The following is a 26,373-nucleotide window of genomic DNA, read 5'->3' as shown; positions in this document are numbered from 1 at the left end:
TAAATATCCTAACAGGCACAAGGGCGCCCCCACGGGACTCGCCGGCCCGAGGGCCTGTATGTGCCTCCAGCCCCACCACCTGAGACCCTCGGTCGCCGGCCCTTCCGGCGGCAGCGCCCGGAGCGAGTAGGAGGTGCCGCGAACCGCCCCGCCTGTGCTCGGCTTTGTTGGGCTACGTCACTTCCGCCGCGGTCCCGCCCCCAGCGTGTCGTAACCCAGGGCAACGGCCGGGTAGGCAGCGACCTGAGTAGCCCTTGCCAGGAGGCCGGTACTCGCTGTCGCGCGGCCTTCCATCCGCTCGGCCCCACAGGTGGGTGTGAGCGGCCATTTCTCCACCCCTAGGGCAAGGCCCAGGACCACTGCAAAGGCGACAGAGCGAGAGGCCCTCCCTCGTTAGAAAGGAAGCTTCCCACTGATGCGGGGAAGCGAAAGGCAGAGGCACTAAGGGCCGGGGCTGCCCCCAAAGCGGGCGGGGCCTGGGGCGGTGGGCGGGGCCTGAGGAGGAGCCGTTGGGAGCGGAACCCCTTAAGTGCGGGTAGACGGAGGACGGGGAGGAATTCGAAGGGGCAATCCAGAACGCTTTTCTGAATGAGATAGCTTGAAAGAAGGGCAGGCGTCTTTGTGGCACGGTAGGAACTGGCGAAGGAAGGGGAAGAGCTAGATGAGGAAAAAAGTCTCATGGAATAAGGGGAGGAGCCTGATAGGGAAAGGGGTGTGGTTTGCAGGAAGGGGCGGGGCTAGATGAAGAGGTGGAGCCGAGCGTGATGCGCCTGAGCTTTACGGGTGGCAGGTGGAGCGCGTGTGTTTGATTACTTGTGCTTTGCTGTGGACTGTAAGCTGTATGAGAGAAGACGGATGCTGCTTTAACTTTTTATTCTCAGTGCTAGGTACTTAGTGAATTCATTAATGTGAGTTGAAAAAGGGGAAGAGTTTGAGACTGAGATTGGAATAGATGTGGTCTGATCGGGAGGGATTGTGTAGAAACTGCGCTCCTTGGCATCATTCTGTGAAATACTTGAGTTTCCTGTGATCTGTAGGCATATAATAAGCAGAAGGCACATATAATTAACAAGGAGGATAAAATTTATACTCCTGGAAATATGAACAAATTGTGCAAGTTGGGTGGCGCAGGTGCTTAACTTTGAGACAAAGGTTCAGCTCCTTCCAGTGTGTTTCTAAATGCGACTCCCAACTGATTTGCCTGTAGAAACTATGTTACAAATGATCAGGATGCCCAGGTCAGTCTTTAGGACCTATTTAACTGGTTCATATAAGTGAAGATTGGTTCTGTATTAAGAAACTTAACTTCCACCATGGCTAACAGTATTTCTAATGATTATTCCTTCATTCAGCATAGGTTGTTAAGGACCCGACCCACAGGAACGTTCATTCAAACTCCAAATGAGGCTGCCAGAAACTCATCTTTCCCTGGTTGGAATTTAAGATTCCTTTAAATCTATAGCTTGTAGGAAGAAGAGGGTGTGTGGCACATTGGAGAGCCAATGAGAAGTTGGGGCAAGGTGATAAGGAGTTTTGAGAGATTACCATCTATCTGCTTTTGACATAAACAGCTTGCGTTTGACTTAATACCCTGGGCCTTGGTTTCTCCTTGTCCATCAACATACCCCCGCCCTTAATGGATTAGGAATCTGTCAACCAGTTGTAGGAATCTACAGCAAGATATTTGTAATCTGACGATATAGACAGACTGGCAAACATGTGGCACAGTCTATTTTCTGGCAGACATAATTAATCAACCCCAGAATTTTTTCCTGCTATAGTCAGGTCATAAGATCCTTCTCAATACAACACTCTAGGTAGCCACTCCTCGTTTGGAGTTGACAATTCAGAATTTTTTTTTTTTTTTTGAGACAGTCTCACCCTGTTACCCAAACTGGAGTGTAGTGATGCGATCTCGGCTCACTGCAACCTCTGCCTCTCTGGTTCAAGCGATTCTCCTGCCTCTGCCTCCCAAGTAGCTGGGACTACAGGCGTGAGCCACCATGCCTGGCCAATTTTTGTATTTTCAATAAAGATGGGGTTTCATCATATTGGCCAGGCTGGTCTTGAACTCCTGACATCAAGTAATCCACCGGCCTCTGCCTCCCAAAGTTCTGGGATTACTGGTGTGAGCTACCGCGCTCGTCCAGAATGTATTCTTTATCCCTGATCTAGACAATAGGTGTTTTAAAAAGAGAGAGAGAGAGAGAGACATCAACTTCTATAACTCTTGGTAGGTTCCTCTAAAAGAAAAAGACTATCTAAATGGATGGATCTGGAATCCTGTAGAAAAGATTTAGAAACATAGGTCAGATCATTGCATGGGGAGTAAGGTAAAGGTGAATTTGCAGCTAGTTGAATAATTAGCAAATGTCCACGTGAAAGGGATACCCAGAGGGCATTATCCTTTACCCATCCTTCTCAACGTCTTTATCTGTGATGTAGATGGAGATACAGAAGGTATCCTCATCAAATTAATGGAGTCATCAAGCAAGAAGGAATGGTCAAACTGTGGGAAGTCAGAGTTAGGTTGTGAACTATCTAAGCAGGTTTAATAATGGTCCAAAAACAAAAGGGGAAATTTTACAAGGATCTGATGTGTTTGGAGTCTACATCTTAAGTAAAACAAAAAGAATAAAGAAAAAGAAAAAGAGAAAAGAAAATCAACAGCATGGTTACGGGGTAAAGAAGACAGGAATTTTTAACCATTCATGTGAAAAAAAAAATCTAGAAGTTGTAGTTCACCTCAAGCTCAGTGTTAATCAAGATTGAGTTATAGGGTTGGGTGTGGTGGCTCATGCCTGTAATCCCAGCACTTTGGGAGGCCAAGGCAGGCGGATCACCTGAGGTCAGGAGTTTGAGACCAGCCTGGCCAACATGGCAAAACCCCGTCTCTACTAAGAATACAAAAATTAGCCGGGCATGGTAGCGGGCGCCTGTAATCGCAGCTACTTGGAAGGCTGAGGCAGGAGAATCGCTGGAACCCAGGAGGTTGCAGTGAGCAGAGATCGTGCCACCGCACTCCAGCCCAGGTGACAGAGCCAAAACTCTGTCTCAAAACAAAAACAAAAACAAAGGCCGGGCGCAGTGACTCATGCCTATAATCCCAACACTTTGGAAGGCCAAGGCGGGTGGATCACGAGGTCAAGAGATTGAGACCATCCTAGCCAACATGGTGAAACCCTGTCTCTACTAAAAATACAAAAATTAGCTGAGCGTGATGGCGTGCATCTGTAGTCCCAGCTACTCAGGAGGCTGAGGCAGGAGAATCTCATGAACCCAAGAAGGAGAGGTTGCAGGGAGCCGAGATCATACCACTGCACTCCAGCCTGGCGGCAGAGCGAGACTCTATCTAAAAAAAAGAAAATAAAAGAAAGAAAAAAGATTGGGTTATACTGTTTAAAAAATATAGTAACTTTGTTTAATTAATAGATGTAGATTTCAGATCAAAAGGAGTCAGATTTCAAAGCAGACACTTCTAGTCAGACCACTTTTGAGGTATTGCTTTCAGTTCCAGGCACCACATTTTAAGAGACAGGTAATGTTGCATTCTTAAGATGATGAGGAACTTGAGATTTGTATCTGACAAAATGATAGCTGTCTTCAGATGTTTTGAGATTTGCGTTTGAGAAGAATACCCAGAACTGAGGAACAAAATTTGCAGGCTTGTGGATGACTTAATTTGAGATCGTTCAAATCTTTAGAGCTTCCAATGGAAAGAAAAAAAATTCTTGTGAAGTTATGAGCACTCAGTCATTGAAAGTACTTAGGCAGAAGTATTTAAGCTGAATTATTATTGTATTAGTTTTCTGTTGTTGCTTTGTTCTCTGTTTAAGATCTCCTAAGTCATCCAGTCTAGACTCTTATTGGAAGAACCAACATCCAAGATCGTTCAGACTGTTGGCTGAATTCAGTTTCTTGAAGTTGTAGAACTTAGATCCCCGTTTAATTCCTCATTGTAAACCAGGGTCTTTTCTCAGCTCCTAAATGCCATCCACATTCCTTAGGGTGTGACCCCCACTTCATCAAAGCCAGCAACAATACACTGAATTCCTCTTGTGCTTTGTTTTTTTGTTTGTTTTTGAGACAGAGTCTTGCTCTGTTGCCCAGGCTGGAGTGCAGTGGCGCAATCTCGGCTCACTGCAAGCTCTGCCTCCCAAGTTCACGCCATTCTCCTGCCTCAGCCTCCTGAGTAGCTGGGACTACAGGCGCCCGCCACTGCGCCCAGCTAATTTTTTGCATTTTTAGTAGAGACAGGGTTTCACCATGGTCTCGATCTCCTGACCTCATGATCTGCCTGCCTCGGCCTCCCAAAGTGCTGGGATTACAGGCGTGAGTCACCGCGCCCAGCCTTCCTCTTGTGCTTTCTATCTCTGACTTCTGCTGCTGCTAGCTAAGACAGGTTTGTTTTAGAAGACTATGTCATTTGATTAGGGCCACCCAGATTATCCAAAATAATACCCTATCTTCAGGTCAACTGGTTAATAACCATAATTACATCTGCAAAGTCCCGTTTACCATGTTATATAACATATTTGTGGATATTATATTTCATCCTATTCACCCAGGGATTAGGGTGGGAAATCTTGAGGGGAGAGAATTTGTAGAATTCTGCCTACCACGTTACCTTTCAGGAACTTTCTAGAAGAGCTTATTGCAACAGATATTTTTACGCATTTTTCTCTCCATGACCATAAATTAACCTTATATGCTGTTAATTCTGCCTCTAATCAGAGTTGTATCTTTGAATTAAGCATATTTTTAGTCTTCCAAAGATATGGAGCTTGTGTTCCTGAGACTTTCGATCTCTAATAGTCACCTTTTAGCCTGAATTTATGGTACATACCAATCTGGCTTTACACAGAGTAATAACTACAGACATCTGTTCCCTTCTATAGTAGTAAAATACTTTATGTTTTATATTTTCCTATTGTGAAACAGCAACTGTATTTTCCTTTTTTACCTGAAACTAGTCCTTTTCTGCTAGCATCATGTGACTTCCTATATGGTAGCTATAATTTAGGGGACTAAATAGCTAGTTCTCTTTAGTATGTAACTCTTCATGCAGTTATTTTTTAAAGTATGTTATAATTGGCTGGGTACTTTGGGAGGCTGAGGCGGATGGATCACTTGACATCAGGAGTTCGAGACCAGCCTGGCCAACATGCCAAAACCCCGTTTCTACAAAAAAAAATACAAAAATTAGCCAGGCATGATGGCGCACGCCTGTAATCCCAGCTACTGAGGAGACTGAGGCTTGAGAATCGCTTGAACCTGGGAGTCAGAGGTTGCAGTGAGCCGAGATCATGTCATTGCACTCCAGCCTGGGCAAGAGAGTGAGACTCTGTCTCAAAAACATAAAAATAAAATTAAAAAAATAAAAACTAGGATTGGCGTGGGGGCTCACGGCTGTAATCCCAGCACTTTGGGAGGCTGAGACGGGTGGATCACCTGAAGTCAGGAGTTCAAAACCAGCCTGACTAACATGAAGAAACCCCATCTCTACTGAAAATACAAAATTAGCCTGGCATGATGGCGCATGCCTGTAATCCCAGCTACTTGGGAGGCTGAGGCAGGAGAATAGCTTGAACCCAGAGGCAGAGGTTGCAGTGAGCCAAGATCGCACCACTGCACTCCAGCCTGGGCAACAGGAGTGAAGCTCCATCTCAAAAAAAATAAAAATAAAAATAAATTAAAAGTATGTTATAGCTAGTTTCTTTTTTCTTTTGCATTACATGAACAACCCCTCAGAGTCAGAGTCCCACCTGGCCTTGTAATCTCAGCTCTGACACAATCTCTGTAGCTGTACTTACCTGTGTAGGACAGACTGTGGTGTAGCAAGAAACAGTTCCTCAAATCTCATGGCTGGAGTAATTAAGTTTTTTCTCATCCATACACAGTCTGATGAGGGTTTATGGGGACATTTCTCAAAGCTGTGACTCAAAATCTAGGCTTCTTCCATTCTGTGGTGCCGCTAACTCAACATGTGACCCCCAGGGTCATTGTGGGAAGAGAAGAGAGAACTGAAGGAGGCCGTTACCTATTCACTGCCTCACCCAGGAAGTGACACACATTAGTTCCATTCACAGTCTGTTGACCAGGCTAGTCACAAGCCTCTAACCCAACTGCAGTGGAGGCTGCAATATAGGCAAAGACAGTGGCTCTTTGGGCAGCAGTAGCGGTCTCACAGTGATCCTGGAACATTCCTCACCTTCCTGCATTTGTTTTCTCATTTATAAGATGGTACCACTAATAAGTTATTCTCTTAGAGGCTCAGTATATGTACCAGTTACATTGTGCAATGACTTTTTAATTTTTTTTATTTTTGGGGTTATTTACTTATTTATTTAGAGACAGGGTCTCCCTCTGGGGCCCACGCGATCCCCCACGTCAGCCTCCCAAGTAGCTCGGACCACAGGCACACACCACCACGCCTGGCCATTAAAACATTTTTCTAGAGATGGGGTCTCTCTGTGTTGCCCTGGCTGTTGTCAAATTCTTGAGCTCAAGTGATCCTCCTGCCTCAACCTCCCAAAGTGCTGAGATTACAAGCGTGAGCCACTGCACCAGCCTGCATTGACTTTTCTTTTCCCAGCATTTGTATCTTAACTGAAACCAGTGTTTCTTTGTCTTGGAAGTGTTCGTTTCCAATATTATAACTTCTCTTCCCCTGCAGCGATTATATTTTCTTCTCTGGCATTTTTTACCCTTGATCACAGATAGTCGGTCGCTCTTATTGGTTAGTGATAACCTGCCACATTTGACTGGGCCACTTGGAGCTTCCCCATGCCACTGGGAGTGGAGCTTTGGCATTCTGAATACGCTGATCTCTAGTAAGGAGCAGTCGTGTCAGGAACCAGGTAGGAATGTTCCTTTCACTCTTAGTGGGGCTGGACGCAGTCTCACGAGGTCAGAACAGATATAACTCGCCATATCACCACTGTCTGATTGGCACTGGATTCCCAGGCACAAGTATGTCCATACAATATAGTGAAAAGTAGTACACATGGACTTTGGAGTCAGAAAAGCATGGCGTGGTGGTTCAAGACATGTCTGAAAATTATTTGATACTTCTCCCATACAGAAGAAGAGTCTGTGCCCCTTCCTCTTGAATGTGGGCTGACCCCAATTGCTGATAAACCAGTAGAGTCCAGCAGTGAAACTATACATGACTATAAGTTATTATATAGAAGTGAAACTATAGAGTGACTTATAAGATCATAAAGCTACTCGGGAGGCTAAGGTAGGAGAATGGCTTGAACCTCAGAGGCAGAGGTTGCAGTGAGCCGAGACCACGCCATTGCACTCCAGCATGGGCAACAAGAGCAAAACTCTGTCTCAAAAATAAATAAATAAGTAAAAATAAAAAACAGGAAACCCCCAAATAAAAGCTGTCCAGTTTTAAGGTTTATATTTATATCTGTGATCCGTTGTGAAGTGTTTTTGCATATAGACGGTTGTCACAACACCATTAGTTGAAAAGACTCTTTTCTGTATTTAATTATTTGTGTGCCTTTGTTTAAAAAAACCTATTGGCCATGTTTTGGGGGATATATTTCTGGATTCCTTATTTTGGCCCATTGACCTATGTGTCTCTTCATTCACTAAGACCGTACTGCTTTGATTACTATAGCTTTATGGTAATTCTTAAAACTGGATAGTGTGGGCCAGGCGCGGTGGCTCACGCTTGTAATCCCAGCACTTTGGGAGGCCTAGGCGGGCGGATCACGAGGTCAGGAGATCGAGACCATGGTGAAACCCCGTCTCTACTAAAAAATACCAAAAATTAGCCGGGCGTGGTGGCGGGCGCCTGTAGTCCCAGCTACTCGGAGAGGCTGAGGCAGGAGAATGGCGTGAACCTGGGAGGCGGAGCTTGCAGTGAGCCAAGATTGCGCCACTGCACTCCAGCCTGGGCGACAGAGCGAGACTCCGTCTCAAAAAAAAAAAAAAAACTGGATGGTGTGACTCCTCCACTTAATTCTTCCTTTTCAAAATGTTTCAGCTATTCTAATTCCTTTGCCTTTCCCAATAAATTCTAAAACTGGCTTGTCAATGTAAAGAATCCTGCTCTAGATTCCTATTTATATCATCTTGATATTCATCAGTGCACTCTTACAACTTCTTCTTTAACCTTTCAATCTATTCTTGGGCCTTTGTATTTTCATATAAATTTTGGAATCCAAAAATTTGAAAAAGGTTTTTTTTGTTTTGTTTTGTTTTTTTTTGAGACAGACTGTCACTCTGTCGCTTAGGCTGGAGTGCAGTGGCATGATCTCGGCTCACTGCAAGCTCCGCCTCTTGGGTTCAAGCAATTTTCTGCCTCAGCCTCCTGAATAGCTGGGATTGCAGGCGCCCACCACCAGGCCCGGCTAATTATTTTTGTATTTTTAGTAAAGACGGGGTTTCACCAATTTGGCCAGGTTGGTATTGAACTCCTGACCTTGTGATCCAACCGCCTCGGCCTCCCAAAGTGCAGGGATTACAGGCGTGAGCCACCGCGCCTGGCGAAAAAGGTTTTAAGAACAGCATTTTAATGTTTTAAGTCCAGTCTTATCTTCCCAAAATCTAGGACTTCCCATTCCCAGGAAATGGTCCAGGGAGTCTGATTCTATTTTCAATGATGATAAATGTCCACATTTTAGCTAGCGACATTCACGGTACATATGGGTCATTTTCTTTGTATTTCACCTCTAATGATGCCAGATTAATGTGGTACCAAGACAGTGTGATCAGTCACCAAAATCTGGCTTCTTACTCCTGGAGATATAGAAGGAAGTATTAGCCCTGCTTCTCCTTAAAGTTAGGCAATGTCTGTGATTTGCTTCAGGCTAATCACATGTGAACTGAAGTCAAATGAGTGGCTTTCGGAAAGAAGCATCTAAGAGCCATGTTTGCTATCACACTCTGCATCACAGTTGGCTGTGGTTTCCAACGACGCAGGCAGCCTCCATCAGTTCATGCTCAGAAGTGAGGACAATGTGGAACAGAGTCCCAGACATCATACAATGAACCTGCAGCATGAGTTAGAAAGAAGCCTATGTTTTCTTAACCACTGGAAAAGAAATGGGGCTGCTTGTTATTGCAGCCTATCCTTGCCTGTCTTGACTAATGCTAGGTAGTCGAGACTGAAGGACAGTACTCCTCCTAACTCAAGTGTACCCACTGCAGCCTTCTTCAAAAAGAGCCTGGCAGCTTGAGTCCTATCTGGGGCAAAAAAGACATAAACCAAAAACAAGCAAACCCAAAATCAGAGTTCTATTTTTTTTTTATAAATCCATTTCTAACCTCATTTTCATTAAAATAAAGTAGCCACGTTACTACCTTCTTTGTCAAAACAATATGAAGGGCCAGGCACGGAGGCTTATGTTTATAATCCCAGCACTTTGGGAGGCCAAGGCAGGTGATCACCTGAGGTCAGGAGTTCATCACCAGCCTGGCCAACATGGTGAAACTTCGTCTCTACTAAAAATACAAAAAAAATTAGCTGGGCATGGTGGCATGCACCTGGAATCCCAGCTACTTGGGAGGCTGAGGCACAAGAATCACTTGAACCCAGGAAGTGGAGGTTGCAGTGAGCCGGAATCATGCCACTGCACTCCAGTGTGGGCGACAGAGCAAGACTTGATCTAAAATATATATATATATATATATATATATATATATATATATATATATATATATATACATACATGTATGTAAAAGAAAGGCTGGCCTCATGCCTGTAATCCCAGCACTTCGGGAAGCCAAAATGAGAGGATCACTTGAGGCTAAGAGTTCGACACCAGCTTGGTCAATATAGTGAGACCCCATCTCAAAAAAAAAAAATAATACAAAGAAATACAGATGCCCTTTCTGTACTATATGGCATGGTCATTTCTTCTGCTATCCCTTCACTTCTTTTCAGCTACCAGGCCTTTGGAAATTTCTTTATGTTCTCAGTCGGGTGGTGTCTTTCCACATAGGTTTTTCTTTGGGCAGTGTTACTTATTTGTAAATAGGAGATACGTTCATTGTTCTCAGTTTACACTGATTTCTCCCCCTCTTTTCCAATTTTAACTTTATACAACACACAACAGAAAACGTGTCCTTTTGCTGTATTCAAATGGTATGCCTCTGCTGTTGACTGTGGTAGCTTAATGGTTGTCTTTGTTCATTTTAAGAGCAAGACACTTCATACTCTAAATTATAGATTGGTTAGGGTGTTAAAGCTACATTCACTTTGCCAGATGTACAACAAAGGAGCATTTGATAGTCTGTGTACTTCTCAGTTCATTAACAAACTACATGATCTCAATATAGTGTCACAGATCCAAACAGTAATGTCTATTCTTTTCTGCATTTACACCTGTTCCTTTGGCCATTCAATAAATTCAATGAGAAGGCCTTGTGTAATGTGACTTAAGAATAATTGGACAAATATTTCTGGAGTTCCTCTAAATCACTTTTATAAACCCTATTATCTCATGTCATATCTTTTTTGTACATCTGTGTTTGTTTGTTTTTTTTCAATAAGTCCTTGTTCAAGGTCTTCAACTTAAAATGACACAAACCATGTTATCTGTTCATTGATTCATTTATTTGTTTGGGAGGCTGAGACAGGTGGATCACCTGAGGTCAGGAGTTCAAGACCAGCCTGGCCAACATGGTACAACTCCGTTTCTACTAAGAATACAAAAATTAGCCCTGCATGGTGGTGCATGCCTGTAATCCCAGCTACTTGGGAGGCTGAGGCAGGAGAATTGCTTGAACCCAGGAGGCGGAGGTTGCATTGAGCTGAGATCGCACCAGTGTGCTCCAACCTGGGCAACACAGCGAGTGTCTGAAAACAAAAAAACAAAACAAAGAAACCACATTTATTTCAGTTTGCTTAAGGTCAAAATTCATCGTACCCTGGCTTCTATCATTATTCCACATTTAATTTCTTGGAGCTCTCCGATAACATCATGGCTTTAAAAGTTTTATTACAGGAAATTTCATGCTTACATAAAAATATAATAGTACGATTAATCCCCATGTCCTCATACCCATCTACAACAAACAGAACTTAAGGGCACTTTGGTTTCATTATTCCCTCCCTAACCTCAACCTCACATTATTTTGAAGCAAATCATATTCTTGGTAAAAGAAAATAAACCACTTTACAGTTCTTTGGCTGATCATTTCCTTTTTGTGTCTGTCTTTCAATGCTACTAGAAAAGATATTTTCTGGATTATGGTAAATTTCCATAGGCTGTATTTTTTAGACTCTCATTCACCATCTTTATTTCATTTCCAAATATCTTAAGTTCTTTGATCAGTTTTTCTTTGGGTTTATTCTTGTTTATCCAAAAGTGCACTTTGGGGGCTTGGATCAGAGTCAACTACTTCTTTTGTACATGTTGGTTCTAATCACTTTAATAGCTTGTATAATAGAGTTTAATACCTTCTGGCCTACATCTTTGAGCTTTCCCGCTTTGTACTCTAAATCCAATTTTAGAGTTGTATCTGCAAATGCATCTCCATGGCAGCGTCTTCACTGTGATCTTTGTGTTTTCTTGGTGTGGTGGAGAACGTTAGTATGGACTTTGATGTGTGCTTTATCCTGGTGATTCTCAAACTGAATCAGGTTGTAAAGTTCAATGGAAGCCAAGAAATGGGATGGCATGAGCTCTTGATTTATGTCAAATCTGTAAGTCAGGCATAATTTTACTACCAGAAAATATTATATGAATATAGATGTCTGCATTCCAACATAAAAGTAAAGCTGCATACAAATTACAAGGAATCACACATCCACTCTTTTCTTTGATCTTCTGTTGATTCTTGTCCATTTCTGTGTATCATCTGCTAACATGAGCTGGAAGACAAGAATGGGTAATAAAACTTGACAGTTACAAAAAAATTAGCCAAGCGTGGTGGCAGGCACCTGTAGTCTTAGCTACCTGGGAGGTTGAGGCAGGAGAATTGCTTGAACCCGGGAGGCAGAGGTTGCAGTAAGTTGAGATCATACCACTGCACTCCAGCCTGGGCAACGGAGCGAGACAAACCACAACTTGATAGTATGTTTAGAGAAGGGAAAGTTAAATACAACTTTTCTATCCACTAACTGAATTTCTTTTTTATTAGGAAAAGACCACCAATATTCTCTTTTAGTAGTGGAGCATCTTGATCCTGCCTGAAGTACACCAGTGTTCCGAAGGTGCATCTGTTGAACTGGTATGCAGTAATCTGACCTTTTGATTAATAATACTGTGTTAATTGACTCAGGGATGATTCTTAGTTTTGAGTCACAAGGAATCAATATAGTTCCTTATGAACCCTCATGACATAAGTAAAGTGCTTATAAAAATGTAGTGTTGGCCAGGCACGGTGACTTACGCCTGTAATCCCAGCTACTTGGGAGGCTGAGGCAGGAGAATTGTTTGAACCTGGGAGGCAGAGGTACAACTTCCAACTTAAAATTATACAAAACTTACTCCAGTAAATTTTGTCAGGAGCTAAGATCACACCACTGGACTCCAGCGTGGGCAACACAGTGAGACTCTGTCTCAAAAAAAAAAAAAAACTAAGCCTATATGAAAAAGTCAAAATGGTAATTAAACAGATTTGTCATAAGAAGTACTGATCTCTTCCTAAATAAAAAATGAAAAAAACTAGTTTTCTGGCAGGGGTCATGTTTGGCTGAGAGAAAGCAAGGAGTGGGTGTCCCCTGTGGCTTCTGTCTTACCACAAGCAAGGAGCTTCTTGAGAAGACACTGGGTGCTTATCAGCACTCAAGCCAGAGCTTTGGTGGTCACTGCTCAGGTATTCTAGTTAATTTCTACAGCCTGTGGGGTCCACAGGAGGAACCCCTATCTGTAGGAAGGTATCATGCTTTTGCCTTTTTTTTTTTTTTTTGAGACGGATTCTTACTTTGTCGCCCAGGCTGGAGTGCAGTGGCGCGACCTCGGCTCACTGCAACCTCTGCCTCCCAAGTTCAAGCAATTCTCCTGCCACAGCCTCCTGAGTAGCCGGGACTACAGGTGTGCACCACCACCCCTGGCTAACTTTTTTGTATTTTTAGTGGAGATAGGGTTTCACTGTGTTGGTCAGGCTGGTCTCAAACACCTAACCTCAAATGATCCACACAGCTTGGCCTCCGAAAGTGCTGGGATTACAGGCATGAGCCATCGCACCCAGCCAATTTTGCCCTTTTTATAGATGAGCAAACAGACCCAGAAAAGTAAGTCATTGCTCAAGGGACACAGCCGGTAAATAGGACTGGAACTGTTCAGCTATTTGGCTCTGATCAGGATTACAACTTTCCAGACCCTTTGTCTAGATTCTAAATGCCAAGTGAATTTTCCAGAAAAACATCCGTTAATGGTAGATAGTGTTATCACCATCACCTACTGTTTTACTTTGCTAGGGGCAATGACAATGTACCACAGACTGAGTGGCTTAAACAACAGAAATGTATTACCTCATAGGTCTGGATTCTCAAAGTCCAAAATCAAAGTGTTGGCAGGGTTTGTTCCTTCTGAGGGTTGTAAGAGGAGGCTGTGTTCCAGGCTGCTGTCTTTGGCTTATAGATGGCCATCTTCTCCCTATGTCTCTTCATATCTTACTTATTTATTTATTTATTTATTTATTTATTTATTTATTTGAGACAGAGTCTCGCTCTGTTGCCCAGGCTGGAGTGCAATAGTGTGATCTCGGCTCACTGCATCCTCCACCTCCTGGATTCAAGTGATTCTCCTGCCTCAGCCTTCCGAGTAGCTGGGATTACAGGTGTGCACCACCACAGCCAGCTAATTTTGTATTTTTAGTAGGGTTGGGGTTTTGCCATGTTGGCCAGGCTGGCCTTGAACTCCTGACCTCAGGTGATCCATCAGCCTCAGCCTCCCAAAGTGCTGAGAATACAAGTGTGAGCCATCGCTCCTGGCTGCCTTATCTTTCATACTGCCAGTGGTTGGCAGTGGATGGTTTCGTAATATTTGTTCTCAGTCTATTCCTGAATGTTTCTTTTTTTTTTGAGACGTAATCTCACTCTCTAACCCAGGCTGGAGTGTAGTGGCCAATCTGAGCTCACTGCAACCTCTGCCTCCTGGGTTCAAGCGATTCTCCTGCCTCAGTCTCCCGAGTAGCTGGGATTACAGGCGCCCACCTTATTTTTAGTAGAGACGAGGTTTCACCATGTTGGCCAGACTGGCCACAAACTCCTGACCTCAAGTGATCCGCCTGCCTTGGCCTCCCAAAGTAATTGCTGGAATTACAGGCATGAGCCACTGCGGCCGACCGTATTCCTGAATGTGTCTTGAAGATATTTCACCTGAGTATTGAATTGCTTTTTTTTTAAAAAAATTAATATTAAAAACGAAGTTCCGTTCATGTTTTCAAACAGCAAGAAGATGTTAAAAACTTTAAGCAGCCATCACAGTAATGGATCTCTGTCAAAAAAATGAGACTGACTTAGAAAATGGTGAAAATAATGAAATTCAATGCAAAGAAGAAACAGAACCAACCTATACTTGTCCAGATGGAAGAAGTGAAAAGAATCATGTTTATTGTCTTCTCGATATCAGTGACGTTACACTTGAACAAGATGAAAAAGCCAAAGAGTTTATTATTGGAACTGGATGGGAAGAGGCAGTGAGTATCTTTCTGAGTCACAGCTTTTCTGTCTCTTGCACATCAGTGTTATGGTGCAAGCCTCTTTTTTCCAAAAATAGTTAATATTACCAAAAAATGTGGAATCAATGACATGTAGAAACCCTGGAATCGAGGTAAAATATTATTGATGATAATAGCAGCACCTACTGTGGATATTTATGGCCACTTAGTATGTGGACAGCACAATACTAAGTGCGTTGGAAGTACTTTGGATGTATTAATTCATCTAACCTCTCAGTAGCCATATGAGGCAAGTTTTATTCCCAGCCTCGCTTTGTGGATGAGTATACTGAGTCACTTGGAAGATAAAGTAACAGCGACTGCTCGAGATGACCCAGCCAGTAAGTGGCCAAGGCAGGGCTTGAATCCAGGTCTCCTGGACTCTAGAACCCTGAGCTCCTTAACAGCTTTGCTGAACTCCCTGAGAGAACTGAGGCTTCTTTCCTAATGGGTCTACTCAGAACTCTGTGGGTTTTTGTTTCGTTTTTTTTTTTTTCCTGAGATGGAGTCTCTGTCTGTTGCCCAGGCTGGAGTGCAGTGGCGCGATCTTGGCTCACTGCAACCTCTGCCTCCTGAGTTCCAGCGATTCTCCTGCCTCAGCCTCCTGACTAGCTGGGATTATAGGTGCCCACCATGCCCAGCTAATTTTTGTATTTTTAGTAGAGACAGGGTTTCACCATATTGGCCAGGCTGGTGTCGAACTCTTGACCTTAGGCGATCTGCCCACCTCAGCCTCCCAAAGTGCTGGGATTACAGGCCTGAGCCGCTGCACCTGGTCTGCAGGCTTACCCTTAAACAATTCTTAGAATCAATAATAGAATCCTATATTTAAAACTAAAAGAAAACTAAAAAAATAAAAGCATAAAACGGTAAGAAAACTTGGTCTAATCCAGTGATTAAACATAGGATTACCAGATAAACAACACCTAATTTATCAGTGTAAGTATGTCCAAAATGTAGTCCTGTATTTTTATCTGGCAACCCTATTTTAATGGTGATCTCTGTGGCAAGATCAGCCGGAGGACTCTGGGCGTGGATGGGGAGTAGGTAACCCTGGGTACGCAGGGCTCCTCTGCATTCCAGGACCTGCCTCTGCTCCTCGGTCTCCCTCCAGCCTCTCCAAGCAACAGTATTCCCTGGGTATGGGAAGCAGAGACTGGCGGTGCCTGAAATCCTTGTTGGTGGCACAAGTATGAACGGTTTTCATTTTATTTTAATAGCTTCGAATTTAAAAGTGCATTTGAAAAGAAATATAGTCAGCACATCAAAGTGGCCATTTACAAATACCACTGATTAGTATTTTAGGATTAACAAATGCCCTCGCTAGTATTTAGGATTAACAAATACTGTTACAAATACTGTTACTGCTCTGTAGGGGTGACAGTAGGTATTACACTTTTTTTTCATGCTTTGCAACTTTGAAGGAATTTTTTTTTTTTTTTTTTTTTTTTTTTTTTTTTATTATACTTTAGGGTTTTAGGGTACATGTGCACAATGTGCAGGTTTGTTACATATGTATCCATGTGCCATGTTGATTTCCTGCACCCATTAATTCGTCATTTAGCCTTAGGTGTATCTCCTAATGCTGTCCCTCCCCCCTCCCCCCACCCCACAACAGTCCCCGGAGCATGAAGTTCCCCTTCCTGTGTCCATGAGTTCTCATTGTTCAATTCCCACCTATGAGTGAGAACATGCGGTGTTTGGTTTTTTGTCCTTGCGATAGTTTACTGAGAATGATGTTTTCCAGTTTCATCCATGTCCCTACAAAGGACACGAACTCATCATTTTTTATGGCTGCATAGTATTCCATGGTGTATATGTGCCACATTTTCTTAATCCAGTCTATCGTTGTTGGACATTTGGGTTGGTTCCAACTCTTTGCTATTGTGAATAGTGCCGCAATAAACATACGTGTGCATGTGTCTTTATAGCAGCATGATTTATAGTCCTTTGGGTATATACCCAGTAATGGGATGGCTGGGTCAAATGGTATTTCTAGTTCTAGATCCCTGAGGAATCGCCACACTGACTTCCACAATGGTTGAACTAGTTTACAGTCCCACCAACAGTGTAAAAGTGTTCCTATTTCTCCACATCCTCTCCAGCACCTGTTGTTTCCTGATTTTTTAATGATGGCCATTCTAACTGGTGTGAGATGGTATCTCACTGTGGTTTTGATTTGCATTTCTCTGATGGCCAGTGATGAGGAGCATTTCTTCATGTGTTTTTTGGCTGCATAAATGTCTTCTTTTGAGAAGTGTCTGTTCATGTCCTTTGCCCACTTTTTGATGGGGTTGTTTGTTTTTTTCTTGTAAATTTGTTTGAGTTCATTGTAGATTCTGGATATTAGCCCTTTGTCAGATGAGTAGGTTACAAAAATTTTCTCCCATTGTGTAGGTTGCCTGTTCACTCTGATGATAGTTTCTTTTGCTGTGCAGAAGCTCTTTAGTTTAATGAGATCCCATTTGTCGATTTTGGCTTTTGTTGCCATTGCTTTTGGTGTTTTAGACATGAAGTCCTTGCCCACGCCTATGTCCTGAATGGTATTGCCTAGGTTTTCTTGTAGGATTTTAATGGTTTTAGGTCTAACATATAAGTCTTTAATCCATCTTGAATTAATTTTTGTATAAGGTGTAAGGAAGGGATCCAGTTGCAGCTTTCTACATATGGCTAGCCAGTTTTCCCAGCACCATTTATTAAATAGGGAATCCTTTCCCCATTTCTTGTTTTTGTCAGGTTTGTCAAAGATCAGATAGTTGTAGCTATGCGGCATCATTTCTGAGGGCTCTGTTCTGTTCCATTGATCTATGTCTCTGTTGTGGTACCAGTACCATGCTGTTTTGGTTACTGTAGCCTTGTAGTATAAAGTCAGGTAGCGTGATGCCTCCAGCTTTGTTCTTTTGGCTTAGGATTGACTTGGCGATGCGGGCTCTTTTTTGGTTCCATATGAACTTTAAAGTAGTTTTTTCCAATTCTGTGAAGAAAGTCATTGGTAGCTTGATGGGGATGGCATTGAATCTATAAATTACCTTGGGCAGTATGGCCATTTTCACGATATTGATTCTTCCAACCCATGAGCATGGAATGTTCTTCCATTTGTTTGTATCCTCTTTTATTTCATTGAGCAGTGGTTTGTAGTTCTCCTTGAAGAGGTCCTTCACATCCCTGGTAAGTTGGATTCCTAGGTATTTTATTCTCTTTGAAGCAATTGTGAATGGGAGTTCACTCATGATTTGGCTCTCTGTTTGTCTGTTATTGGTGTACAAGAATGCTTGTGATTTTTGTACATTAATTTTGTATCCTGAGACATTGCTGAAGTTGCTAATCAGCTTAAGGAGATTTTGGGCTGAGACAATGGGGTTTTCTAGATATACAATCATGTCATCTGCAAACAGGGACAATTTGACTTCCTCTTTTCCTAATTGAATACCCTTTATTTCCTTCTCCTGCCTGATTGCTCTGGCCAGAACTTCCAGCACTATGTTGAATAGTAGCGGTGAGAGAGGGCATCCCTGTCTTGTGCCAGTTTTCAGAGGGAATGCTTCCAGTTTTTGCCCATTCAGTATGATATTGGCTGTGGGTTTGTTGTAGATAGCTCTTATTATTTTGAGATACGTCCCATCAATACCTAATTTATTGAGAGTTTTTAGCATGAAGGGTTGTTGAATTTTGTCAAAGGCCTTTTCTGCATCTATTGAGATAATCATGTGGTTTTTGTCTTTGGTTCTGTTTATATGCTGGATTACATTTATTGATTTGCGTATGTTGAACCAGCCTTGCATCCCAGGGATGAAGCCCACTTGATCATGGTGGATAAGCTTTTTGATGTGCTGCTGGATTCGGTTTGCCAGTATTTTATTGAGGATTTTTGCATCAATGTTCATCAAGGATATTGGTCTGAAATTCTCTTTTTTGGTTATGTCCCTGCCAGGTTTTGGTATCAGGACGATGCTGGCTTCGTAAAATGTGTTAGGGAGGATTCCCTCTTTTTCTATCGATTGGAATAGTTTCAGAAGGAATGGTACCAGTTCCTCCTTGTACCTCTGGTAGAATTCAGCTGTGAATCCATCAGGTCCTGGACTCTTTTTGGTTGGTAAGCTATTGATTATTGCCACAATTTCAGAACCTGTTATTGGTCTATTCAGAGATTCAACTTCTTCCTGGTTTAGTCTTGGGAGGGTGTATTTGTCGAGGAATTTATCCATTTCTTCCAGATTTTCTAGTTTATTTGCATAGAGGTGTTTGTAGTATTCTCTGATGGTAGATTGTATTTCTGTGGGATCGGTGGTGATATCCCCTTTTTCGTTTTTTATTGCATCTATTTGATTCTTCTCTCTTTTCTTCTTTATTAGTCTTGCTAGCGGTCCATCAATTTTGTTGATCTTTTCAAAAAAGCAGCTCCTAGATTCATTAATTTTTTGAAGGGTTTTTTGTGTCTCTATTTCCTTCAGTTCTGCTCTGATTTTAGTTATTTCTAGCCTTCTGCTAGCTTTTGAATGTGTTTGCTCTTGCTTTTCTAGTTCTTTTAATTGTGATGTTAGGGTGTCAATTTTGGATCTTTCCTGCTTTCTCTTGTGGGCATTTAGTGCTATAAATTTCCCTCTACACACTGCTTTGAACGTGTCCCAGAGATTCTGGTATGTTGTGTCTTTGTTCTCGTTGGTTTCAAAGAACATCTTTATTTCTGCCTTCATTTCATTATGTACCCAATAGTCATTCAGGAGCAGGTTGTTCAGTTTCCATGTAGTTGAGCGGTTTTGAGTGAGTTTCTTAATCCTGAGTTCTAGTTTGATTGCACTGTGGTCTGAGAGACAGTTTGTTATAATCTCTGTTCTTTTACATTTGCTGAGAAGAGCTTTACTTCCAACTATGTGGTCAATTTTGGAATAGGTGTGGTGTGGTGCTGAAAAAAATGTATATTCTGTTGATTTGGGGTGGAGAGTTCTGTAGATGTCTATTAGGTCCACTTTATGTAGAGCTGAGTTCAATTCCTGGATATCCTTGTTAACTTTCTGTCTCGTTGATCTGTCTAATGCTGACAGTGGGGTATTAAAATCTCCCATTATTATTGTGTGGGAGTTTAAGTCCCTTTGTAGGTCACTGAGGACTTGCTTTATGAATCTGGGTGCTCCTGTGTTGGGTGCATATATATTTAGGATAGTTAGCTCTTCTTGTTGAATTGATCCCTTTACCATTATGTAATGGCCTTCTTTGTCTCTTTTGATCTTTGTTGGTTTAAAGTCTATTTTATCAGAGACTAGGATTGCAACCCCTGCCTTTTTTTGTTTTCCAGTTGCTTGATAGATCTTCCTCCATCCCTTTATTTTGAGTCTATGTGTGTCTCTGCACACGAGATGGGTTTCCTGAATACAGCACACTGATGGGTCCTGACTCCTTATCCAGTTTGCCAGTCTGTGTCTTTTGATTGGAGCATTTAGCCCATTTACATTTAACGTGAATATTGTTATGTGTGAATCTGATCCTGTCATTATGATGTTAGTTGGTTATTTTGCTCGTTAGTTTCTATAGTTTCTTCCTAGCCTCGATGGTCTTTACAATTTGGCATGTTTTTGCAGGGGCTGGTACCGGTTGTTCCTTTCCATGTTTAGTGCTTCCCTCAGGAGCTCTTTTAGGGCAGGCCTGGTGGTGACAAAATCACTCAGCGTTTGCTTGTCTGTAAAGTATTTTATTTCTCCTTCACTTATGAAGCTTAGTTTGGCGGGATAGGAAATTCTGGGTTGAAAATTCTTTTCTTTAAGAATGTTGAATATCGGCCCCCACTCTCTTCTGGCTTGTAGAGTTTCTGCTGAGAGATCAGCTGTTAGTCTGATGGGCTTCCCTTTGTGGGTAACCCGACCTTTCTCTCTGGCTGCCCTTAACATTTTTTCCTTCATTTCCACTTTGGTGAATCTGACAATTATGTGTCTTGGAGTTGCCCTTCTCGAGGAGTATCTTTGTGGCGTTCTCTGTATTTCCTGAATCTGAATGCTGGCCTGCCTTGCTAGATTGGGGAAGTTCTCCTGGATAATATCTTGCAGAGTGTTTTCCAACTTGGTTCCATTCTCCCCATCATTTTCAGGTACACCAATCAGACGTAGGTTTGGTCTTTTCACATAGTCCCAAATTTCTTGGAGGCTTTGTTCATTTCTTTTTATTCTTTTTTCTCTAAACTTCCCTTCTCTCTTCATTTCATTCATTTCATCTTCTATCAGCGATACCCTTTCTTCCAGTTGATCGCATCTGCTACTGAGGCTTCTGCATTCTTCGCGTAGTTCTCGAAACTTGGCTTTCAGCTCCATCATCTCCTTTAAGCCCTTCTCTCCATTGGTTATTCTAGTTATCCATTCTTCTAATTTTTTTTCAAAGTTTTTAACTTCTTTGCTATTGTTTTGAATTTCCTCTCGTAGCTCAGAGTAGTTTGATCGTCTGAAGCCTTCTTCTCTCAACTCATCAAAGTCATCCTCCATCCAGCTTTGTTCCATTGCTGGTGAGGAACTGCGTTCCTTTGGAGGAGGAGAGGTGCTCTGTTTTTTAGAGTTTCCAGTTTTTTTGGTCTGTTTTTTCCCCATCTTTGTGGTTTTGTCTACTTTTTGTCTTCGATGATGGTGATGTACAGATGGGTTTTTGGTGTGGATGTCCTTTCTGTTTGTTAATTTTCCTTCTACCAGACAAGACCCTCAGCTGCAGGTCTGTTGGAGTTTACTAGAGGTCCACTCCAGACCCTGTTTGGCTGGGTGTCAGCACCGGTGGCTGCAGAACAGCGGATTTTCGTGAGACCACAAATTCAGCTGTCTGATAGTTCCTCTGAAAGTTTTGTCTCAGAGGAGTACCCGGTTGAATGAGGTGTCAGTCTGTCCCACTGGGGGGGTGCCTCCCAGTTAGGCTGCTCAGGGGTGAGGGGCCCACTTTAGGAGGCAGTCTGTCCGTTCTCAGATCTCCAGCTGCGTGCTGGGAGAACCACTACTCTCTTCAAAGCTGTCAGTCAGACAGGGACATTTAAGGCTGTGGAGGTTCTCGCTGAGTTTTTGGTTGTCTGTGCCCTGCCCCCAGAGGTGGAGCCTACAGAGGCAGGCGGGCCTCCTTGAGCTGTGGTGGGCTCCACCCAGTTCGAGCTTCCTGGCTGCTTTGTTTACCTAAGCAAGCCTGGGCAATGGCGGGCGCCCCTCCCCCAGCCTCGTTGCCGCCTTGCAGCGTGATCTCAGACTGCTGTGCTAGCAATCAGCAAGACTCTGTGGGCATAGGACCCTCCGAGCCAGGTGCGGGACACAATCTCCTAGTGTGCCGTTTTCCAGGCCCGTTGGAAAAGCGCAGTATTAGGACGGGACTGACCCGATATTCCAGGTGCCGTCTGTTTTCCCTTTCTTTGACTAGGAAAGGGAACTCCCTGACCCCTTGCGCTTCCCGAGTGAGGCAATGCCTCGCCCTGCTTCGGCTCGCGCACAGTGCGCTTCACCGACTGTCCTGAACCCACTGTTAGGCACTCCCTAGTGAGATGAAACCGGTACCTCAAGCAGAAATGCAGAAATCACCCGTCTTCTGTGTCGCTGGGGCTGGGAGCTGGAGACCGGAGCTGTTCCTATTCGGCCATCAGGAATTTTTTTTTAAGCGAATGAATTTTAAGAAAATTATTGGTGGGGAAAGGGGTAGTAAAAAAATAAATAAAAATAAGAATATTGTTTCACATAAGGCTGCCAAAATGGGAATGTGGCCAAAATTGGAGCAAGGACAGTTTGGGCCCCTCGGCTGGAGGAGTAACATGCTGCTTTATTTGCAGGTCCAAGGGTGGGGAAGGACTTCTCCAGCTGCCTGCATCTGGCCGAGGAAGATACCAAAACAGGCGAGGGTAGGGGAAGGTGCCTGCAGCGACTGCTTGGTGTGTGTTAACCTCTCCCACTGGAGCCTCGAGACGAAGCCTCCTACTGAGGGGGGCCCAGAGAAGGATCAGAGCAGCCCCTCCCAGACTCAGGCAGCCCCCCAGGGCCCCAACACTGCTTCCAGGGCGATTAGCGACATCTGCTTTCCCACCTACTTTCGAGCAGAGAAAAAAAGTCTGCAAATCAAGGAGTTTATTTGGTGCAACGAAGACTGGGCCATCCCCAACACTAATAGGGGCAAGGCCCTTGGGAACCCCAGTGGAGGGGCCCACAGAGGGCTGTCCATCCCAGGCCCCCTGACTTCCAGGGCTCTCTTAGTTCTGCCTCCCCTGAAGGCTTCACTTTCAAATGCTTTGGATGTTCTGGGTAAGAAGAGTAAGAACTCTTTCTTGCAGTCAGAAGAGAAGGTGCTGAGTGTGGAAAAGGATGGGTGTGTGGCTTGTGCATATGACTTGAAAACAGCAGATGGGAAAGGTGAAAAGAGACCCAGTGAGCTGGCCAAACACCCTGTGGTCAACGACACGCCATCTTCCCCTTCCCCAGCGGCCCGGACATCCCTGCTCGCCGATCCGGAGCAGTGCTGCCTGCAGTGGTCCCTCCTGTCTGAGAAAAACCTGGCGTGCCCTCCAGACCCCAGCAACGTTCGCTACCTTGCTGCCTTGCCGCTTCTGCAGAAACGGGGAGTGCAAAACTACAAATCCAAATTAAAAGTCAAGGAGCCAAGATCTCCTGTGATCACTCAAAAGCACGTTCTCCCAAAGGCCAAGCAGGAAAACAGGCCCCAAATGCTGGAGACCAAAGTTTTCCCAAGACCTCTCTTGCCGTCTCTCACAGTGAGCAGAGTTGTCATTCCCATCTCTACCCACAGGATCCTCTGAGCGGTCACGGTAGAACCCCTGGGAATAAGCACTGCTTGAGATGCAGCCATCCTTTCTCTGTCTTCTCTCTCATTTACCACCCACCTCCCACTCTCTCTTTCTCTCCTCCCCGTCAATCTGTCTTTCCTCTTCTTTTCCTCCATTTTTTTTTTTTTTGTAGTACAACCGAAGAAAACTGAACCTCAGTGGATAGGTTGGGATTTATTTTCTAAAACACCATATTCATGTGTTACCTGCTTCTGCTATTTAGCCATTCACAAAATGCCAATTGGTCATGCCAGCCCCGGCCTCTGCCTGCCTCATGTCCACTCCCAGCAGAAGCCATGCAGAAGGTGGGGAATCCAAAGGGCCTCCTTCCCTCCATGCTGGCCCCGGCTCAAGCCCAGAGGCGTCTGGCAGGTGTCCTTTCTGCCCCACCCCTGTGCCTCAAACTAAGTATACTGGGCTGGTTTAGACCAAACTGCCTCCTGATCTTTTGAACGAAGCAGGTGTCTATCTACTGCCTCATTTGCTCTTGCAACAAAGATCTGAAGAATTGCTTTAGTAGAAAACTCCAGGCCAGGTGCGGTGGCTCACGCCTGTAATCCCAGCACTTTGGGAGGCCAAGGCGGGCAGATCACCTGAGGTTGGGAGTTCAAGACCAGCCTGACCAACATGGAGAAACCCTGTCTCTACTAAAGTAAAAAAAATTAGCCGGGCGTGGTGGCACATGCCTGTAATCCCAGCTACTCAGGAGGCTGAGGCAGGAGAATCGCTTGAACCCAGGAGGCAGAGGTTGTGGTGAGCCGAGATCATGTCATTGTATTCCAGCCTGGGCAATAAGAGCGAAACTCCACCTCAAAAGAAAGAAAAGAAAACTAGCTTGTGTCCAGGACGTCCAAGGCATTAGAGACCCTGTGTGTCCAGGGTGTCATACCCTGAGATTGTTTCCGTGTACATACACTATCTATCGTCTCCTGCATGTTCAGGGTGCCATATCCTTAGATTGCACCCTCATACTAATCTCTGTGTGGAAGTTTTAGCTACAGTGCTACAGAATCCAGCCTGGGAAGCAGGTTAAGAATAATTACTTTCTGGGGCCGGGCACGGTGGCTGACGCCTGTAATCCCAACACTTTGGGAGGCCGAGGCGGGCGGATCACGAGGTCAGGAGATCGAGACCATCCTGGCTAACACGGTGAAACCCCGTCTCTACTAAAAATACAAACAATTAGCCAGGCATGGTGGCTGGCGCCTGTAGTCCCAGCTACTTGGGAGGCTGAGGCAGGAGAATGGTGTGAACCCAGGAGGCGGAGCTTGCAGTGAGCAGAGATATAGTGCCACTGCACTCCAGCCTGGGTGACAGAGCGATACTCCGTCTCAAAAAAAAAAAAAAATTACTTTTTGGGGAAAAATAAAAAGATCACTGTGATTATCATCCCACATGCTTCCTCTGGCCTTACTTTGCAACTAATATTTGGAAACCCTCAACCCCAGATACTTTTGGAAAGGGGCTGTTACATTCTCCCTCTGTCCTTCCTCTATCCTCATTTTACCCCAACTCATATTCCCACAGTTGCATCTAAATTAAATGACATTTGTAAATGAGTTATATTTTAAATGCCAAGTGATGTTGCTATGTAGGCACATGTTCTGATGAACCGTTCTGTGATACGAGTAATTATTAAGCTGCTTTGTAATTACATAGTTTGAATTTGCTTAAGGTAGGTTGGACTTGAACTCCGGATTTCTCGTCTCCTAAACGATGGAGTAGACAGAATATATGACTATATTTGTAAATATCTGCTTCCATAGTGGTCTTTGTAATGTCTTGTCTGTTTGCCTAGGGTTTTGTTTTGCTTTTTTGAGACAGAATCTCGCTCTGTCACCCAGGCAGTGGCATGATCTTGGCTCACTGTAACCTCCACCTCCTGGGTTCAAGCGATTCTCGTGCCCCAGCCTCCCAAGTAGCTGGTATTACTGGTGCCCACCACCACACCCAGCTCATTTTTGTGTTATTAGTAGAGACTGGGTTTCCGGAGGTTGCAGTGAGCCGAGATCACGCCATTGCACTCCAGCCTGGGCAACAGAACAAGACTCTGTCTCAAAAAAATAAATAAATAAGAATCCAAGGCCTCTTCCCAGACATTATCTCTTTTAATCCTGCAGGGGAATCGGGGATCATTTTCCTCTTCTAACCCAAGGAGAAATTGTTCAACAGAGGGTTGGGTTTGGTCAGGACAGCATTAAGGTTTGTAGCCTGGGTTTCTGAAGGCTCAAACTATATTTCACAGGTTGGGGACGTCTGAAGTACTAGGTGGAAAATATCACATAAGGCAGGAAGGAGGGTTCAAGAATGTCGTTTCTTCCTTTAAGATAGGAACAATTTTCAGAAACAGGATGTGGTGAAGATGACCAGTTAATGTATGTTGAACTCCAACAGAGATCTGTGATTTTCCTGAATGTATTGAGTGGATCAAATATAACAAGCTGGATAATTTTCCTCTAGTGAATGACTGACTGTTTAAAATTGTATGGAAGTCCTTTGGCCTGCGAGCTGGCATTTGGATATTTGATGATGGGTCTTTACTCTTTAACGGGTTCTCAGAACTTAACTTTGCAACTTGTCAACTAAGGTGCTCCTGGCTTGGGTCCAATCTGTCTTAATTCCCTGGCCTTTTTCCTCATCTGGTTTTGCGTGTATTTCCACTGTAGCAGTCTAAATACCATCACGGTGCAGATTAAGGCATGACTCTTGAATTTGTGCATACGAAGGTGTTCCAGGAAAAAGCTTTTCAAGTTCAATCTCCTAGATCAAAAAGCATCTGTATATTTTCTTGGACACAGTCTCAGGATAAATCCAGTATTCACTGCAGTAAGTAAAAATAAGAACCATCTTCCTTTTCCGTAGGAGTTGAGAACAATTGGGATGTATATTTTTTAGTACCCCAGCTTTGCCACTGAGCATTTCTGCCTTTGCCTATAAAATGAGGGAGTAATGTCTGAAATTTC

General features: G+C 43.7%; 1 protein-coding gene and 1 long non-coding RNA gene across 6 annotated transcripts in view; one reads left to right on the top strand and one right to left on the bottom strand.

The window, feature by feature from the left end:
* The first annotated feature begins 201 nt into the window (after positions 1-201).
* C11H16orf46 (chromosome 11 C16orf46 homolog) overlaps positions 202-26,373 on the top strand; it is a 31,105-nt gene continuing 4,933 nt past the window's right edge. For 2 of the 5 annotated variants that reach the window (XR_008661143.2, XM_055299688.2), the window contains exons 1-4: positions 207-310; positions 12,106-12,195; positions 14,363-14,610; positions 22,406-23,338. Coding sequence is in view for 2 of the 5 variants with exons in the window: in XM_055299688.2 (XP_055155663.1) it covers positions 14,401-14,610; positions 22,406-23,338 (1,143 nt within the window). In the remaining 3 variants the exon portion in view is untranslated. Of the gene's footprint in view, positions 311-502; positions 630-12,105; positions 12,196-14,362; positions 14,611-22,405; positions 26,237-26,373 lie in introns of those variants that run through there. The other 3 variants (XR_010114344.1, XM_063612469.1, XR_010114345.1) reach the window with 3 other exon arrangements.
* On the bottom strand, positions 857-5,900 carry LOC134731759 (uncharacterized). The gene is made up of 2 exons (XR_010114347.1): positions 5,814-5,900; positions 857-1,031 (listed from the first exon to the last, which is right to left on the bottom strand). It is a non-coding gene; the product is annotated as an uncharacterized lncRNA (long non-coding RNA).

Source organism: Symphalangus syndactylus, chromosome 11 (genome assembly GCF_028878055.3).
Source record: "Symphalangus syndactylus isolate Jambi chromosome 11, NHGRI_mSymSyn1-v2.1_pri, whole genome shotgun sequence".
Classification (NCBI taxonomy): Eukaryota; Metazoa; Chordata; class Mammalia; order Primates; family Hylobatidae; genus Symphalangus; species Symphalangus syndactylus.
The sequence above is the reverse complement of the archived record's forward strand: the minus strand, read 5'-3'. Positions and strand labels throughout refer to the sequence as shown.